The sequence below is a fragment of the Falco rusticolus genome, chromosome 4, assembly GCF_015220075.1.
Source record: "Falco rusticolus isolate bFalRus1 chromosome 4, bFalRus1.pri, whole genome shotgun sequence".
Classification (NCBI taxonomy): Eukaryota; Metazoa; Chordata; class Aves; order Falconiformes; family Falconidae; genus Falco; species Falco rusticolus.
The window spans coordinates 15,509,792-15,529,232 of record NC_051190.1 but is presented as its reverse complement, the minus strand read 5'-3'; the positions used below and the strand labels follow the sequence as shown (position 1 = coordinate 15,529,232).

Here is a 19,441-nt window from a genome sequence, read left to right as displayed (position 1 = left end):
GTCTCTGGCAGCGCAGGGTGCTGGTGCCCACCGGGGTGGCAAAGCCTCTCCTCCGACATCCACGTGTGGCTCCCGGAGCTGCGGGCACACAGAAGAGGGCATGGTTTGCCCGTGCTTCACAAACCGATGGAAGATTCTCCTGAATTCAAGGTCTCTCCTGCAAGTGTAAGTAACCGCTGGCCGCTGTAGTGGAGCACAGGGTAATAAGCTGCATAATTCTTCGGTTTAATACTGCGTGTTGTGGTTTGCCGAGGGGAGAGGCTGACAACCGTAGAGCTCTTGCCTGTGATCAATGCTAATATTTTCCTTCCCCCTCTCCTTTTATTTTTCTTTAGCACCAGTACCATTCAAAAATAGATGAACTAATTGAGGAAACCGTCAAAGAAATGATAACACTCCTAGTGGCAAAGGTAACCTTCGGCTTCAGGTGAAGTGATTCACTGTTAACATTGCATTTTTAATATGTGTGTTTCCATTAAAATGTGACACATTAAGATGTTGAATTGGCTTCTTGTTTCTCACAGGCAAGATCATACATCTCCCAGTCTTTTCATGGTGACTCTTAGATGATTAGGAACTGTGTGAGATGTAATACGCTGCTAGCAGGATTGCTGTACTGGGCCAGAAGTGGTTTTAAGGAACGGGTGTTATGTTAATGGGGTAACACCCCATGGTCAGCATCACCCCACGACACAGAGGGTGGCTGCAGTCAGGGGGTGGCACTGCTAAATGCTGCTACCTAGATGTTGGGGTGGCATGCAGAGATGGTCACCACTGCTAGCATAAGGTTGTACGGACAAAATAACGTGTCTTGTGCAAGATGGCCATATGCTCTTCTAAGAAATTAATTTAGAGGTGACAGTGGTGGGAAATACATTCCAAAATGTCAGGTTTAATTGTTTGGAAATTGTTTTTCATCAGTCAGCTCCTCTAGCTCAGCTGCCAGCATTTCCCTTGGGTGGTTGTGTGGGTCTGGTGCACTGTGCTAACAGAGAGGGGAATTGATATGTAGGGAGAAAGATGGTGTGTTTTCCTCTAGTTTCAAACTTTCTGAGAACAAGTCATCCCTATTATACAGTGGAGACCTTTAAACAAAATCCGCCAACATATGCCAGTTTGATTCTTCTGCAAGAATACCCAGCTAGCTGCGTGCTTGACACTGCATACTGGGAGCAAGAACCACCGACTTCCCTGTCTGGAGAGGCTGTGCTGGCTTCTCCACATGCTGCACTCACCTCCCGGTCCCAGCATCACCCTTGACACCAAGGAGTGTCTCCCACCCAGCAAGAGGTGGACCGTGTAGCACCTGAAAGGCAATGCACCTTCCAACCCACTCCCCAGCCCGCTGTGCTCAGGGACAGGTGGTTCGTTTCTTTGGCAGTGCTGAGAGCTCCACTGGCTTCTTTGAAATTGATGCTGATTTTTACACCTTTCTTCAATTATTAAAAATAATTGCAGTATTTTTTGTCTTTGTAGTTTGTCACCATTTTGGAAGGAGTCTTGGCCAAACTGTCTAGATACGATGAAGGAACTTTGTTTTCTTCTTTCCTGTCATTTACTGTAAGTACAGACTATAGTTGCCTTTCTTCCTTTTTTTTTTTTCCCTGAGTTGTAATCTCATGCTGTCCCAGGACTAGATAAACTACATGATAACTCTGCCATTCTGTGATGTTTGAACACTGTAACCGTCACATGAATGGACAAACAACCTGTATGCAGAGATACAGTACATAAAACACCCAGGATGCATAGGCCACCGTATTGTAGCACCGAGTAAAGCCATCTCCAGTCATCGTTCAGTTTGGTGGAGTTTATTCCATTGAGGATGCGTATGAAGATGAAAAAAATCATTGCACTGTACATGCAATCTCCCTAACTAAAGAAGTTGCTTCGTTGCCACCTTGCATGACATGTGTGTTCCTCTTGGTGTTCTGTCCTTAACAGTGGCCATCTTAAGTAGTAAAAAGCAAAATAAGGGAGACATAGGGAGCGCTTTTGTGTTTCTGAAAGAGAACAAGGTAGGGGAAATGCCATGAGGTTGTGCAGCACAAGGTGCCTCTAATGCCAGATTTCTCCCTAACATTGCAGAACTAATCCACAGCTCATCACATTACGTATTTCCTAGAAAGGTGCAGGACAAGAACCAGATCCATGCAAAACCGGCCTCAGTATCCAGCAAGGGTTCAGCAACCAGAGCTATAGTCATGAAAAGGTTGTTGTTTTTCTTTTGTTGTGGCAGCTTCTTAGGAAAAACAGATTTCCAAAGGTCTGCTGAAAGTGCACGCCAGAAAGTTTACAGGAGTGTCTCTTTGCAAGCACAGCTTCTCTTATCTCTGCTCACAGACAGGTGTGCACCCAAATGCACGTGTCTGGGGTTGCTTGGAAGGTTACATTAACACTTTGCCCCACCGCCCCTTCTGCCTGCACGTGCAGTCTGCGCTCAGTTGTTCACAGAGGCTGGGCAGGAGGCAGAAGGTACTGCTCTGCAAACAGGGAAGGCTTTCCAAAATCTCGTTCAGTAGTTTTAGCTACTTGCAATTGTTTGTTGTTTGCCACTCTTGGGCCCTTTGTGCTGAGTTTGAGGCAGTTTTGTAGGAGCTGTTTGGAAACAGGGCTGGATGTAGGAAGGCTTACCAGCGGCAGCAAGAAACTGCTTGCAGGCAGCTGTGTGCACACAAAGTCTGGCAGCTTATTTCAACCACCACGGGGTTCAAACTAAGAATTTGGACTTTTCAGGTGTGCTGGAGACACTTTGTTCTTTGGAGAAGGAGGGGAAGGGAAGGTGTCCCACTCACTGCCCTGCCCTGCAGCACAGCTCTTCCCCCAGGATAACGCCTGCGTGGTTACAGCCCTGGGGCTGTGCTGGTCCCTGGCCAGGGGGATGCAGGAGAGGGCTTGGGGTGGATACCTTCCCTCGCTCCAGTGCTGGGGAGGGTGAGGAGATGCTCTTGTGCCAGCGCAGAGGATGTGGAGGCGGCAGCTTTCCAGGCATCGGAAGTACCGGCATCAGCCCGGGTAGACAGTGTAATGTGCAGCCCTTCCTTCCCCGTGAATCCAAGCTGTTCCTCGGTTGATGCTGCGCTGCTCCCACCACATCCTACTGTTTATTCTGCCGAGTGCTGCTCCCTTCGATTGCTGAGCAAACCCCCCAGCCACGCCTGGGCTCTGGGTGCCTGTGAGGAGGCAGCACGGAGGTCCGTGGGGTTCAAGCATCCTCACTCTGCTGCTGCTCGGACACTTACTGACAATTAACTGCCCCAGCAGCAGCAAAGCAGTCTGTCCTGCTCTGACCGCCCCACAGCCTTTGAACCTGGCCCTGTAGCTTTGGTTTCCTGAGCTTCCAGCCGGGAAGAGATGTGCATCCGAATAGTTACTGTGTGTGGTGTGTGCAAGTCCCCAGGAAGGTGCCAAGCCCTCACCCCCAGCAAGGAGCCTGGGCACGCTGCAGAGGAGCAGGATTGCTCCTTTCCAGGCAAGGCAGGTCTCTTGCCTTGGCCCGCTTGTTTGCTGGGAGCCACTGGGCAGCACCAGCCACAAGAGGAGGCTGAGGAACAGCCCCGACCCCTTCGGCACTGGGCTTAAAAAGTCTCCCTTGCCTGCAGTAGTAATGTGACTTGCTGTGTTTAATCTTCACAACGATAAATAGAGAGACTCTCTCTTGTTACAGCATGCTTGCACCACCTCCCACGTTTTCCCTGTCTGAACAAATACAACAAAGTGTGATGGTCCAAGCCGCCGAGCTCTAGAAAGCATTAGTCTCCCACCCCCTTCCACCGACTTCTTTCATCGCGTGTTTTCCAGGCGCTCTGCAAGTGACATGTAATCGGGGGTCTTGTGACAGACAGTTTTATCACCTAGTAGGATATCCTCATTTCCAATTCTTGCCTCGAAATTCAAGATAAAATTAATGCATCTGTTGTCCTAATAAATTCTCACTAGCCACTTCTCCTTGCAGAGCACTTTGAAAGGGAAACACCCTTCTAAATTTGGCCAGACTTTTTTTTTTTTTTTTTCTCTTTTCTGTTTGTTGCTACATTTAAGTGCATCTCAGCAGCAGCAGCCCAGGCCTTGGCTGGGCGTCTACATGTGCAGATCCACTGAGTCACAGGAATGACAGCTGCTAAAATTCCCTTTAATCTGGATGGCCTCTGTAGGCGGAGAATTACACCTACGGTAATTAAAACTAAAGACTGTATATTACCCAAGGGAGACAGAAGTAAAAGGATCTTATTTTTGTTCTGCGCAAGATTTGTATGGTAAACTGAGACGTTTCATGGCAAAGTCACATACTTTGTGAAAAACGGCAGCCTAGCAAAAATCACACAACATCTGGCAGTTTGGAAATTTCACTAAATGTAGCCAAATCTGAGTTTAAAGAAAAACAAGTAATTATTCTGATTAAAGGGGAGTGGGCAGGAGAAGCAGCTCCGGTTTTTTGTGGGTGGAGGGAGGAGATCGCAGGAAGCTGCCTTATTCGTGTCACCTCTTGGCTTTGGAAAGTGGTTTGAGATGGTGGGGCTAAGCTGGACCTAAAAGTGCTAAATCCACGCTCAGCTTGCAGGTTTCCTGGGCTGCTGCTGCATTCCTTCATGCCCTGTGTCATGACTGAAGGTAGTACAGGTGCGTGGCATGGTGCTGCCCCGAGCGTGGACCCCAGCTTGAATCCTGCAGGCTGTCAAGCCGCATCATTTTCCGAGCTTTTCTCCTGGTTGTTTAGCTCTGCTGCTCAGAAAAAGAGCTCGCTGGGAGCTAGCTTGGGCAGCCCTGCCTGCGGCTGCTCCACACCGGCGTGGGTATGCCGCGACTGCCTGCTCCTCCGGAGCTGCAGCTGTTGGCCGGGCTCCAGCCGCCTTCACGCGTGGAGGCTGGGGCTCCTCCGCTCCCGTTCGGCAGGAGCAAGGGATAGCGCTTTGCTACCTCCCGAGAAAGTTGTGAGGATAAATGCAGTGAAAAGGCGAGGTGCCCAGACGGCTGGCTGGAAACGGGGATACCTGGTGGAGAGACAAGTGTTTGCCCTTCGCTGGGAGCCAGGGCTTGGCGCTGATTTTGCCACCTCCTTCATAAACTCGTGTGCTGGGACCTGCCCCGTCCCCCTCCACCCCCTCCGACAGCCAGAGCCCGGCTCGCACCGCGGCGGCAGGCACTGGGCACCCTCCTCCTGCCCTTCCCTCTGTGCTTGCCCCCTGGCTCGGCAGCCCGGGCGCTGCCAATACTTGCAGCGTTCACCTCGGCAATTAGCACCAGTCTGGTCTTTTGTATCGCCTCATTGTGCTTAATTATGCACCCCCCACACACACCATATGAGTGCTTCCACCCACTCTCACATTCTGTCTCACACATACATTCATTCTCTCATTCGGGACACATAATTTATTCATCCCAAGATGCAACTGTGTGCGTGTTATATTTAGGCTGTTTTAATGGTAGCTTTAGAAATATTTAAAAGCAGGTGAGCTTTTACACCCAAACAAAGATGGCCGGCAACGCTTACCCTAATTAAAAGCAGAAGCGTTGTGGAAAATCCCAGCCGTACTCTTTCTAGACACAGTGCCTTATGCTACAGTGGGAAAAAGGTCTCTCTGGCCAGCTGGGCACTGCTCAGTTGGAGAAGTTGGCCCTGATGTTGGGGGCCACCCTGCCGTGTGGCAAACGGGAGACAAAGTAAATCTGGGGTCTCACAGCCCCCGCCAGCTTATGAGGACACCATGAAGTGTGCTGTCCACCCCCCCGATACCTCCATCAAATAACAGCTTTTAAAAGGAGGGAAGGAATCGTAGGAAACTAATGTAGCTGTTTGGAGTCTGGGAAGCAGGAAAGCATTGGGGCACTTCCAGTCGCACGGTGTGAGCATGCTGCCCCGACACCGTCTGTGAGCTCCTGCCGGCATCAGGGCCAGGAAAACAGGGGAAAATAATGTCCCAGGCTGCAACCTGCAAATCCAGGGGAAGCGCGCCATGAGTGGTTCTGTAGGCAGGGGGCAAAATTAGGGTCCTCTGGGTGCTTTCTTGTGGCCACCTTGGTGCAGGTGCCTGCCAGGCTTGCAGTGCTATTGTGCCCCCACTGCCCAGGGAGCTCCCTTGGCTCCCGGGATGCAGCTCCTGACAGGAGAGACACGCACTGCCTTTGGAGACACGTGGCATCGGGCAGAGAAGGAGGACTCCAAAGAAAATAACGATGTCTACTTACGAACCCCGTCTTCCCCCGCTCACTGAAGTAGAAGAGGGAGAAGCACAACTCCCACACTATCATCTGTTGCTATTAGAGCTTTAGCAGCAGTAAAGTTACCTCTCCAAAAAAACAACAACAAAAATACCACCCTTGCCTATTCTTTTAGAGAGGAAATGTAGTTTGTATCACGCATTTTCCCCCGCTCAGCATTATGTTGTCCCAAGTCTTGGCTGGAGAGGGTCTTGCAAGTGTTTAAAGAAAAAACAAAGACCTGAAAACATACTGACGGTGTAAACTCTCTTCTTGTTCCTTTTACAGGTGAAGGCTGCTTCCAAATACGTGGATGTACCCGTAAGCACAATTTAAACAACTTCTGTCATAGTAATTTGCATCATGCTTTGGTTTATGGCATGTGTAGCAACCCACGTTATGCATTAACAGCCAAGATTGAACCATGGGCCTTCACAATTCTAACATTTGAACTGGAAAGAGTATCTCCATGATGTTAATAATGAGCAGTTACCCTCTTACGGAGACCTACGAGGCTGTTTAGGCAGTAATTTGCAGATGGTGTCAAAAAGGTACCATATTTATGCAATTGGCTTGAATCACATTTTAAAAAAAAAAAAAAAAAAGGGAGCAGTGCATTCTGTTAATTCTTCATTTGGACTTGTACAAATACAGTATAATTTCCAAACAAAAAGGTCCAGACATGTTAGAACTGAGCCAACACACATCTAACACATTAGCTAATCTATTTTATTTTTGTTCTTCTAATTGTTGGTTTATTTTACTCTTTCGGAAAATGACTTTTTTATTACTTTGGGGAAATGGTGATGAGCTAGCAACATGTGTTTGGGAAATTGTTAATGAAAATAATTTTTTTCCATTTTTCTGTAATTGGTATAGGAAAACTGTACATCGCCTCCTCTAATTAGACCTTGATTCATAAGGAAAAGAACCCTTAACACTCTTAGACAGAGCACTTAACTTGCCAGAAATTTACATTTAAATTGAACTGTAATACATGAATATTGGCTGGAGTGAGGGGTTACTGTAACATCTACAGGCAAAAAGAACCTGAGCAATTACAAATGAACAAAAGGGTAGATCTTAATATACCACACCAGTTCCAGTTAGACTGGGCAGTGCAAATCAAGAATAACTCAGTTGGGTTTGATGACCTGCATGTATAATGTATATATGTATATTTAATGTGGATACGATTGCTCTGCATGATCTCACATGACAACATGATAAATTTATCAAGACATCTTGGACCACATTATTTGCATTCGGTGTTTCCATTCTTTTAGCCCAAGATAAACCTTGCCTACAAAATTACCATATTTTGAGCCCAGCATGGAAATGACAAACTCTTGAACGCTAAGAGGTCTTGCTTGATTTGGAATATCCCAATGCACAGACTGGCATCCTGATGTCTTGGAGTAATAGAAACAAGATATTGAGAACATTAGGAAGAGAGACTCAGAATTCAGTTCTGGCCCTAGAAAATGCTGACATCTTTCCATTGAAATTCCTGTTTCTTTGAGTGCATCTTAAATACTTAGTCATCAGGAATTTGAGCACACAACAGTATAATTAACACTAATAATTAAGTTAATAATTATTAACATTTATCTGTGGGAAAAGCGTGGCCTTTGAGGCATCTGCCTTCCTGGGAAATAAAGCATCTCCAGGGAAGTGGTCTCAGTAAGATGCTATATAACCCTTTCGAGCTTTCCAAAAGCATTGTACCTGGGACACCCTTGGGAGGTCCATAGCAGGAGAAGAGGGTCTGCTCCCATCCTCGGAGCCAGCCACGTGCTCCGGTTCTTTGTGTAAAACAGAGCAGGAATCATTCATCTGGGTTATTTTTCAGTTGTTTCCCCACCTCCCCCAGAAACAAAGCCACGCTACAATGGCTTCCTCGGCAGCCTCGGCATTTTTAATGGTCAGTCACCAGCTCCACTCAGCTCCCAGACCTTTGTGGGAGGCCACCCCACGGTCCGTGAGCCACTGCCTTTCTGGGGGAAGGAGAAAGAAAAACCTGTTTGACTAGGGGACAGAGGGGAAATCCTGGTGTTGAACAGAAAACCATTGGTTAAATCTAATTCCGCAAACCCCATTGCAATCGTCTGGGTACAAACCAATCCATTTAATGCCACCTTGAAATGGGCACGATCGGCATACTGAAAATTGCTTGAAAGTGTAACACTTGACTACTGCCACATTTGTGTTGTCCTCATTGTTTTTCAAATTAATACCTTGTCATTGTTGCAGTAGGTGTTAAGAAATGTTACTGGCTTCCCAAGGGCCAAGCACTGGCCCTTTGCTTGATAATTGTTTGCTTTGTATTAAAAAACTCCCTTCCTACTGCTTTCCAAACTGTCCTCATTTTCACCCTGGAAATTACACAGATGTGTTAACTAACTTCAATTTACAGCGGCTGACAATCGTATCTTGCAGAGAAAAGATACTCTGTGATCTGAGGTAAATCACAGTAATGGAAACTAATGACACTAGTTATTAACAAACTTACAATGTGCCATGGAAATTTAAGATTGTGTGGCAGCTCTTGTAATGACTCGCGTTACAGTATTTTAATGGGTTTCCTTTGAGGTAAGTTTGATTCCAATATATCAAGCAATGTGAACCTAAACAGGAATTATTTTTTTTTTAAAAAAAAAAAAGTATTTTCCCATCCACCTGCTTCAGTTCCCATTTTCTTTAAAGAAATGCTGTTATCCCCAAAATCTTGCACCCTTGTAGGTTACTGTTTAAAATTGGTTCAATTCTGCAGAGAGCTGTGGAGAGGTGACAGCACAGGCAGGATCCCTGCACGTTAGCAGAGGCTTAAACATTCCCGTAGATGTACACTCCCTGACTTACTGTTTACTCAATTTATTCTTAAGAGCAGCACTAAATGTGAGCTAAAGTCAGGGGTCTGAACAGAAAAAGAAAGGCAATTTTAGGATGCCTCCTGCAATGCCAGCTGCTTACCGCACACATCCTCACAGCGTAGAAGAATCACCAGGAGCCCAGCTCTGGCTGTTAGCTTTCTACCTTCAGAAACCAGAGGGCTTGCAGAGAGAAGATGACCCAAGAAAACAACAAACCCCCAGCCTGGCTTGCTGGTTCACTCACTAGGTCAACGGCACCAAAGGTAGCAAGGCACCTTCCCGGTGCCAGTACGTGGAGGAAGAGCTTTATACCTCTGACTGGCTTTGCTGTAGGCAAAAGAAGAGAAGAGCAAGTGTCTTTGCTTGATCGTGTGCCGCACGCAGTATTTTGCTGGGCACAGGGCACAAAGCTGTGGGACTCGGTGTCCATCAGGTAAGGAAAGGGCGAACTGCAGGAGGAGAGCAGGAGATGGAGGAGAAGGAAAAGCAACGACGAGGCTACACAGTGGAGCTGCCTCCTGTGCTGCAATTCATGGGTTTTTTTCTCTCTTTCTTCTTCTCTCCTCCATGCAGAAGCCGGGGATGGATGTTGCTGATGCCTATGTGACATTTGTCCGCCACTCTCAGGATGTCCTGCGTGATAAGGTCAATGAGGAGATGTATATAGAAAGGTTATTTGATGTAAGTAAATGCCTTCTCCTCCTTGGACACCAAGCAGGAGAGACCCAAAATGTGACAAAATAAGACAGGAGGATAAGTCACATTTTGAGAAAATTTATTGGTTATAGCTTTAAAAAATAAATAAATCTTTCCTTTCTTTCTGACTAAGGCTCGTATCTGCTCTCTGCCTGCTTTAAATCTCTACTCTAGTCTACTGTGTCTTGGTCTGTCTGTGCGTGGATTTTAAGGGAACAGCATCTTCTAAGAGACCCCTTTTACTATGTTTAAGCTTGTGGAAAATCTCTCTGTAACAGAACATCTTAGTCATCGTTCTCACCGTGAAAATTTAAGCTGGGTTTTTGGCAGATGCGTTTGCTAAGGGCCATCTCTTCTGCACGTTTTGCAGTGTGTTACATTGACAAGCACTCCAAAACTGGCAGCGAATTAGGCATATTAAATTTTAATTTTAATTTTGAAAGCTAACCAAAACAAAGCTGATTAGGAATGGACTTTCATATTTCAGGAGGACCACGTTTGTGGTGTCTGACACCAAAGGTAAAGTTGAGATGTGGTCTCCTTGATGACGATGGCATGGTAGGAACTGACCCAGATGTTCAGAGCTATTTTTCTGTTGCACAAGATAAATTCATTGGACTGTAAGAGATCAGTGACCTGTGATGCCCGTTTGTTTTGGATTTGGATGCATGTTAACCGGTATCTCTGTTTCTGTTGCTCGTGTTGCGTTACAGCCTTTCTGTCCTCGTAGCTGTTCTATAGCGAAGGTTTTCTGTTGACAGCCAGCCTGTAGCATTAGTGTTTCAGTCTTCTTTAGGGTATTTGTCCATATATCGATTTCTGTTTGAAGCAGCTTCTGTTCCTACTTTTCCTTCTTTTCATCTCTCAGCAGTGCCATTTCTCAGTCTCCTGGCTCTGGAACTGTAACAACCTTCCTTGCTTTCTTTACTCGCTCCTTTGCTTCCTCAGTGTGCAGGGAAAGCTGCTTTTTTTCCCAACCAACCTCCTCCCTCACTCGATAACCTCTCTTTCTGCGCATTACCTGTCCCTTAGAAACCTCTTCCTCCTTTACAACTCCTGCTCTTTCTTTCCCCCGTACTTTATCGGATTAAAATGGAACTTATCTCTCATGTCAAATGTTTTATCACATTATATCAAGTGGCATGAATTAGAGTCAAATAATCTTACTGTGTACATCTACTAGCATGACCCATATCCACTGAGAATGCCTCATTCATGCACGGAGCACAGCAGTGCCTCCTCTGGGCGCCGCGCGTGCTCGCTCCGGGGAGAGTTTGCAACGCAGAGCACCAGACGCAAATCACCCATCAAGCAGGCATGGGGAGAAAAAACAAAACATAAAACAAAAGACTGTCGCTTCCATCTGCAGCGGGCCTGCGAGTGCATTGCTCGTTTGTGTTGAAATTTATTCCATGAGCAGTTAGATTTCCAGAGCTCATCTGGACTGTTCTTTTCAATGCCCACACTGCCTTTTCCCTCATCCTTTCCCTATGATTCACAGTTGGTCTGTTTGTACCCTTTGGGCCATTATTTCCAATTTTCAAAAGGCTGTAATTAGCACAAATATTGATTTCGGTTTGATCCACTCATACTTAGTTTCACCAAGCTATATTTTAAGCAAATTAGCAGTTGACTGAAAAAAAGAGCAGCTACCTTGGTGGAAGGCAAAAAGTGCAAAACCTTTCTTTCCCTCCCTGCTTTCCTCAAGTCTCCTTGGTCAATGTGATGTAAAATAATCAGGAGTAGGGTTTTTACATTGCATTGCCTGTTTTGACCCACGCTGGCTGCAGGTGGGAGCCGCAGCATGTGGGAGCTGTTCCTGTTCCCATTCCTGTTCCCATTCCTGTTCCCATTCCTGTTCCTGTTCGTTCCCATTCCCCATGCCGGCAGGATGGTTTTGGGACCCAGTGCTGCTGGCATCTTCACACATGTTCCATGTACGTGAGTGTGCGCCTGCGAGCGGGGCGAGCTGCAGACCCCTTCGTTCACAAGGGGGAGGGGGAGGGGATATGCTGAGCCCGAGCCACCCAAAAACTGGAATTCTCTTTCAAGCGGTTGTGTATTGTCTTTGCCAGGGTGCAGCTGAAGAAGCTGATTGCACCTGAGGTCAGCTCCTAGCACGGCTGAGGTGCTGCCAGTGGGGCAGCAGCAGGGTTTATGAGTACATGGGGGTCACCTGGGTGCAGACCCCATTTAAATCAGTGCTGTGTTCACCTACGTTTCGGTAAGGATGGGAGCAAATGCTTAACTCTGTTGTCCTGAGCTCAGCCACAGCCCTTTGCTGCCCTCACCTAATGCAGCAAAGCAGCGTGGCCACGGGGTCTTTAAGCTTCTTTGGTCTCTGCACCTGTGCTCATATTTTCCAAGGACATTTTTAGGTGCTAGCTACCTTTTTAATAGGAAAGAGAGGAGGAATAATCAAAAATGGTATTTGTGATGCTGAGTTAGACTTGGACCTGATTTTGTTCTCGCTTCCCCCAGCACAACAGAGGAGCAATCCTCTTAGCTGCAGAGTTTCTCCAGGCAATGAGATTATTAACACTTTCAAGGCCAGCTCCTCTGCTGGCTTAGTGTGGCGATGCTGGCTTGCTGCAGCCAAAAGCTTAGTCCAGTTTTAGGATATTGTCCGGTAATACGTGCAGCAGTGGCAGGTAAACAGCTTAAACCTGCCAGCAGGCAGTTCCTCTGCTCTCAGTGGGATTGTGATAGAAACTCCCACAATATAGGGCTAAATCTCCCGTCTGTGCAGCCGTGAGTGATGCAGGAGAGAGGCACACAGTGCAAGGTTGCCTGTTGCATGTTCCATGAGGTTTGCAGCTCCTGGGCTGTTCCTAATCCTAATTCCTTGTTTCTCCATAGTCCTGCCCAGCATTCCCATTCGTTTCCTTTTTGTTTCCTCCCAGGAGCAGAGGCTGCAGAGTGTGTTAGGCCATCTCCCAACAGAAGCTGTGTTAATTTGTCTTTTTTTTGCATTTACCATGATTTCTTAGCTCAGAAACCACCCCTCTTCCCTTGCATTGCGTGTCCTGCTCACACCTCCAGAACAGGGCTATGCTTTTTGGGAGATACGGGTGTTTGTGGAAGATTACTGTAGTATTTCTGTGTGGTCTGTGTGTTAATCCTCTTAATTCTGAAAATTAGTCACAGGTTTCCACCACTCCACCCCACCCCGAAATAGATTCATCTTAATTTTAAAAATCTGTATTCTTGGGATCATTGAGTGAACAGATTGATTGTGGAGTTCTGCTGGTAATCAAAACCTAACTAGCTTTTTGGCAGTGCTGTTTACTGCAGAGTAACATGACTTATTTACTTGGCCTGGCTCACTGATTTGGTAACATTTAAAGCTAAAACACTGTAATAAGGCCCGTTGGTAGAGAGCAGTGGTAACAGAAGAGCTTCAGAATGGCATGGGAGCATCCACTCCCTGTGCTCCTGCGTGTGGCAGAGTGCTTTGGGATTTGAACAGCTGTGGTGCTTTGCACACAAGGCAGAAGGATCGCAAACTCTGTGTAGTGCCTGGTAGACAGTAAGGTTTTATCACTTTTTGGCCAGAAAGTGGGCAGAATTGACATGTGGAATGTGACTGTTTATAGGGATGATGAGGCAGGGGCAGGCGGGTGTATCTTAAACATGGGAAAATATCTTCAGAATGATCCCGAGTCTTCAGACCAATCCTGCAAAATTCAGGTCCCCCGTGGCTTGGGACACATAGGATCAGAGTTTATACATCCGCAATTTTGTCTGAAGGCAGTGGGAGTTTTACTTGTGAGGGTTGTGCCCCTCAGTGGAAGTTATTTATACATGTGTGTACGTGTGTATATCTTCACGCACACCCTTAGATACTTGCAGTATAGGTTTCAACCCGTCAGAATGTATGCGATCCAGAAAGCCTATGATTGACTAGTAGGTAGTGTGAATGCCAACCTTTCTTCCTCATAAATTGGTAAACACTAATGTAAAACATAGCGAGAATGTTTCCTCCCCAGCCACAGGCGAGTAGCACGTACACAAAAGGCCACTGAACGTCAAGTGAGCTCCTCGAGATCCTGCGAATTCCAGCATCCTGATGCAGTCCCTAAATAGCGCAGATGGCATTTTTCTCTCTGATGATTAATTCAATATCTTACTGAAAAAAAAACAAAAACATGCTTTTGATATGAGAGATCAAAACACCAAGAGAAGCTCCTAAGATTGCTAGGACCTAAAAAAAAATTAATTTATTTTTTTCCTCCTTGTACTTCTTGAAGACACCAGCCTGAGTAGAAGATAAGGATTAAACCAGATGTGCTTAGTGCTAGTTCATCTGCTTAAATCTAGCAGTCTCTGAGATCAGTGATTAAAAAGCCATCTCCAACTTTGATGAAATCCACTGCGATGGTAATACTGTGTCTCTGATCGCTTTCTTATGGGCCTCATGTCTGCCTAAACCGGACATAGAAAACATTTCACTGGAGATGATACATGGATTATATGGGTCAATTATACACTTAATCTGCCTTCTGGGGATTAAACGTGCATAGATTGACCCTGCGTATTTGGCTTGTCCTTGGCAGTTATCAGATCAGGAAGGTTGCCTTTACCAAAAGGTCTGGTAAGAACTTAATCACGCAGTGATACAGCCCGCAGAGGTGGCAGCAGCCGCGGCGAGTTTTGCAGAAGGCAGTTTTACCACTTCACTGTCGCTGTGTACGTTCGGCTTCCTTGAAGCTCAATGTCACAGCTAGGATACCAGGCGGGGTATCTTCTCCTGAAATGAGAAAGCGAGCCCCTTCACCTCTGCCGGACGGTGGTGGGCTTTTGTCTTGATGGCAGGGTGGGCTCGGCAGGGCGCAGCAGGGAGGGCGATGGGGAGGCTGGGGGGTTGCTGTGCCCTGTGCTGTCCTCAGCGCAGAGGGACATTCACTCCAGGTCCTCTCCCAGCAGCAAAGGAGAAGCCATGGCTCGGCCGTTAGAGGAGCCAGCATCTCCTTCCCACCACCCTTGGCAGGCACAAGCCCTCAGCTGGGGCTCTAGTGCCGGGTCCCATCCCTCCAGCTCGGTTCAGGTGGGTTTTTAGGAAGCCCAAGCAATATCCCAAGGCTGATGTTGCAGCTGGTGGATTTTTGTTTCCTGTCCCCAGCAGGAGTGCTGGGCCCAAGGACACGGCTCAGGACTGTCCTCCTATTTCCAAAAGTGGCTGCCCTTACTGGTAACTGACTTCTCAGTATCAGAGATCTTGAGTAATAAGGACGCAGGGCACCGTGTAAGTCTCATACACAGCAAAATCCTTCTACAAATTTCCAGGAACCTGACTGAGTGCTTCTTGCTGGTTTACTGGAGGGTCTATGGGCAGCTCAGCGTATGTTTCAGTACCTACTGATTTGGAGCCTGATCTCACACCTGCGTATATGGAAAAATTACAAAACGCAGATTGACAGCTAGATCAGTTAATTCAGCAAGTCCTCTGCAGATGCTTAGGCATTAGGTTATTTTTAAAAGCAAAGCTTTCACCTTCAGTGGGGTTACCCACTTGAATTTTGGCAGCTCCTTCAAGGCATGCTTGCAGGATCATGGCATTTCTTGCTAGAGCGTAAGCCTTGCACGGCACAACCAAATGCCAAAAGAGAACCCTCCTCACCCTCCCTTCTCTTTCCCCTCCTTGAACCCAAAAGCCTGGTCGTGAGTCAGTGGAGCTACTCACTGTGAGTTAGAATTACTCACAGGAGGACGGGTTGCAGGATCAGGGGAAGAACGGATATCAGGCTGCGCGCCGGGCCCCCATCTAATATCTGCTTGCAGCCGCACTCACCACTTTCTCTTAGACAGACAACAACCTGTTTCCCTCCTACGCAGCTAGACTGCTCATTAGGGCACTAACTCTCTCCCACTCCCATCCTGATATGGCCTCCACTGAGCTATTTCTTCTGCGTTGTTTTTTGCTTCCCTCCCCCCCCCCTTCCTGAGTGAGTTGTGAAATGAAGACAATTAGGCAGCCTGAGCTCCAGGAGGTGCAGCTCGCTTTTTTCCTCCCCGTGCATCTTTGGAGGAGCCGGAGCAGTGCAGCTTTTGCTGCAGAGGCTGCCGCAGCCTTCGGCTGGCTTGGCAGGACCCGGACCCGCACCTGCAGTCAGTCCCGCTGCAGGGGCCTTTGCTGGGAAAAAAAAATAAAGAAATTGTGATCGCAGTTGTCCGTATATCTTCTAGGAAGGGTCGCATCCTATTTGTCCTGAGGGGGTGTAGCGTGCACTGTCCTTCTGCAGCCTCTTGTCCTTCCCCGGGCCCTCTCGGAGGCACACGGGAGCGGGGCGTAGCGCTCGGACCAGCCCCCGTGCTTTTACACGCCGTACGTGAGCTTCACACGGCAGCAAGCATGCACTGGCGCGTGGCCTCCCGCCTCTCCTGCGTTCCCCTTAGCAAGGCTTCTTTCCTGAAGTGCTCATTTAAATAGACTCCATTTAATTTATTTTAGGGAAAGTCTTAATAAAATAAGTCCTAGATTTGTCACTGGATTTTACATGCTCGTAAGGGGTTTTTTCTCCTCCTAAATGTCTTTATCGGAACAGCTTTTCATGTTCCAGTAGACATTTGGTTGAAGACAGTTAATTTGTTTTCTTTTCCAGAGGAGATTTTCCATTAATCATTCTAAGAAGGCAGACTGATTGCTCCGTTACGTTAAGGTCAGCATAGGCTTGCTAACATCATCCGCACAGTGCTTTTGAGCGTCGGAGATTTTTGGTTTAGGGCCGGCACTGAGTGAAAGATCATTTGTTTCCTGGTAGACGTGAGCGGCCGGGGTGGGTGCTGGGGGAGAGGTGCCATCGCGCCGTACTGCAGGCAGCAAGGCATCCTCGATGCAGGGAGCGCCTTCCTCGGAGCAGCCTCTCTGCTCCCTGACTGGGAGCTGTCTGTGCACATTTGTAACTGCGTACGAGTTACGCGGCGCGCTCTGAAGCTGCCTTCCAGCTTCGTTGAAGAGCCTTTAGCTAATTGGAGCTCCAGTCTTGTGGGTCGTCAGGAAGGAGAGCCTGAAGGTGCTGGTGTTCCCGGTGAACCCCAGCCCATGGGGCTGCCAGCTGAGCCTGGGGGTGCGAGGAGCGTGGGAAGGGCCGGGATGTCCCAGGGCATGCAGATGTGCGGGTGACCCCCCAGCCTGCCGGGGCACGGCTGCCGTGGGGCCAAGCCCCCCGCTGCCGGGGGCTTTGCTTCCTCCCTCCAGGCTGCGCAAAGGGCCTTTGCCCAAAGGAACCCACGGTGCGCACAGGGGTGAGCCAACGGCCCCTGCGCGGACAATGATGAATTGTCTGATTTCCAGCAGCGCCTTCAATCCCTCTTTTCCTTTACTTCCCCTGCAATGCAGCCCCACACAATCGCGGCCGTTGCCCGCGCCAGCCAGCAGTGCATGTGAGATTAGCTGTCCCAGGTCACTTCATTTCTCTTGATCTGCAGCTCTTTCCTTTCTCAGTGCTCCTTTAAACCTCACCCTGGATGTATGATATCAGCATTCAAAAATGCTTAGCAGGACTCGGGCAGGCAGTGCCTTGCCTCCAATGTGTAACCCCAGGAGTGATGCCGGGGAGCTGCTCCCTCCTGTGCTCAGGACCAAGATACCCAGGCAGCCTCTAGCTGTTTTTTTGGAATTTGCAGGCTATAAAAGAGCCAGCTAAGGTTTATGGAGTCCCGCTTCATGACAGCTTTCCATTCAATCTGGTAACAAGTGTAACTAAAGCATTCCATAGCATGCATTACTGTATTGCATCTTATTGAGCAACTTTGCATCCAGTTATACCATCGCTGCCTTGCACTAACAGGGCCCTGGAACTAGGACAGGAAAATAGCAGCACATTGTGTGGATATTGTGCTTTACTAAGCTGCTTTATATAGAAACTCAGATTTTAACATGTCAACTTCATTTCTTTTTTGAAAACTGGAAATAAGCAGAGAATATTTTATAGGTTAAAAAAAAGTATTTGAGAACAAGCATCCATACAGAAGTGGTTTTGTGTGTGTGTGTGCCTTTATATGTTTTTATGCAGAAGCTCTTTCATTTAGGAAAACTGACGTCTGCAAAATCCTGCAGAGCAGCAGGGTTTTTTGGGTTTTATTTGACAGTTCACAGCAAGCGCTGTGCACTTTGCTGAGCTGTATCTACAGCAAAGGGAAAGAGGCCCCTGCACCCAGAGCAGCCTGACGGTGCACCCAGGACCCCGTGACGAGCTCCAGCTCTTGCTGCATCTTTCAGCTCAGGGATGCACATAGCCAGGACAGGCTTTACTTGTTACCTGGAAGGTGGTGTTTTCTGCAGATGCATAATGCGGTCCCCGAGGATGGGGACTGTCCTGTCTTGGAGAGGAAAGGAAGCACCGCTGGGGCTGTCAGCCTGCGGACATACAGGTTTAAGTGTGGGGTGTCCCTGGTTTGAGGGCGTTGTGGATGAGAGAAGTTAGAGGTGCTGCTGGGGCTGTCAGCGGGCTTCCTTCCTGGACCACTGTAAACGTGGGCTACCACGGCGCCCCAGCTCCCCACCGCTGATAAACACCTGTTTCCACACAGGTCTCCCTCACAGCGTTCTCTGCCCACTGCCCTCCATCCAACCCTGACCAGCATGTGGCTTGAGGGGTTTGTCCTCCTCAGAGCAGGTGTAGCAGCGTGTGGCTGGGCTTTATTCAGAGGTGATCAGCATGTGGGCTGACAGAGGCATTTGCTCACAGCAAACCCCAGGGTGCTGAGGCCGGGGCATCCCCGGCTGTAGGAGCTGAGCCATCACTGCAGTAGCTCTTTCAATGAGATCCTCCCCAGGGGAGGAAGTTCAGGGAGTTATCGGCATGTCCTGCCTGTGGCCCATCACCTCTGCCAGGGATGTGAATATGTGGCTCTTGGCTAGGCAGAGACTTTGGCATCTGGCTAGCGGAGTACAGCACCCTGGCGTACGGCTTGGGAACACCTGACTAAGTACAAGACATCCTATCCCCAGCAGCAGAGCTGTTCCTCCGGTAAAGGAGCAGTACGGTCTGCAGATCCTTTCTGGCTGTGTACCTGCTGTGGGAACCCTTTGCTTGTGTGATGAAAGTGTAGGGATTGCCTGCAAAGCCGCGTACGCAAACCTGTTAACTGGTTTTGTGCAGCACCGAGCGCGCAGAGTGTTAGAGATGATCTTCTCGAGGAATGTTTATTTAGTGGGGACCTTGGCCCCACTGACACAAAAGATGTTGATCCTCCTTTTCCTCCCTGAAAAGGAATAAAAATTATTTTGGGTTAAGAGTAGAGAGAAATTTGCCGCGAGGAGCGTGCAGGATGGGTTGTGCCTATTTGGCGAGCGGGGAGTTTGTGCAGTCCCAGCAGCACAGGCAGAAAGCGTACCCCCAAGGGGTCCCGCGCCTGCCGCCCATTAACACCCGCGGCACCGACCTGCCGAGCCCCGTCAGGTCCAACTTCAAGCCAATTAATGGTGAGGTGCCAGCCTGAGTGCACCCTGTTGCTGCGATCCCCAAACAGTGGGTGATCTCAGGTACCATATGTACTGCAAAAAGCGTGCGGCACTTCTATGTGCCTGGGTCTGCGCTTCAGCTTTCATCCTGAATTTCCTTCCCGGTTTGAAGGCAGAGCACTTATGCGAATCAAAGTGGGTTTTTTTGTGGTTTATTTTTGGGAAGGGAAGGGCTGGGGGGGTGGGGGGGGAAGGATAATGTAATTCC

At 48.2% G+C, this 19,441-nt stretch overlaps 1 protein-coding gene across 24 annotated transcripts in view; it reads left to right on the top strand.

The window, feature by feature from the left end:
* CADPS (calcium dependent secretion activator) overlaps positions 1–19,441 on the top strand; it is a 220,847-nt gene that overhangs the window by 188,783 nt on the left and 12,623 nt on the right. For all 24 annotated transcript variants that reach the window (XM_037383085.1, XM_037383086.1, XM_037383078.1 and 21 more), the window contains 4 exons: positions 336–410; positions 1,477–1,560; positions 6,487–6,519; positions 9,645–9,752. In XM_037383085.1, coding sequence (XP_037238982.1) covers positions 336–410; positions 1,477–1,560; positions 6,487–6,519; positions 9,645–9,752 — 300 coding nt within the window. The remainder of the gene's footprint in view (positions 1–335; positions 411–1,476; positions 1,561–6,486; positions 6,520–9,644; positions 9,753–19,441) is intronic.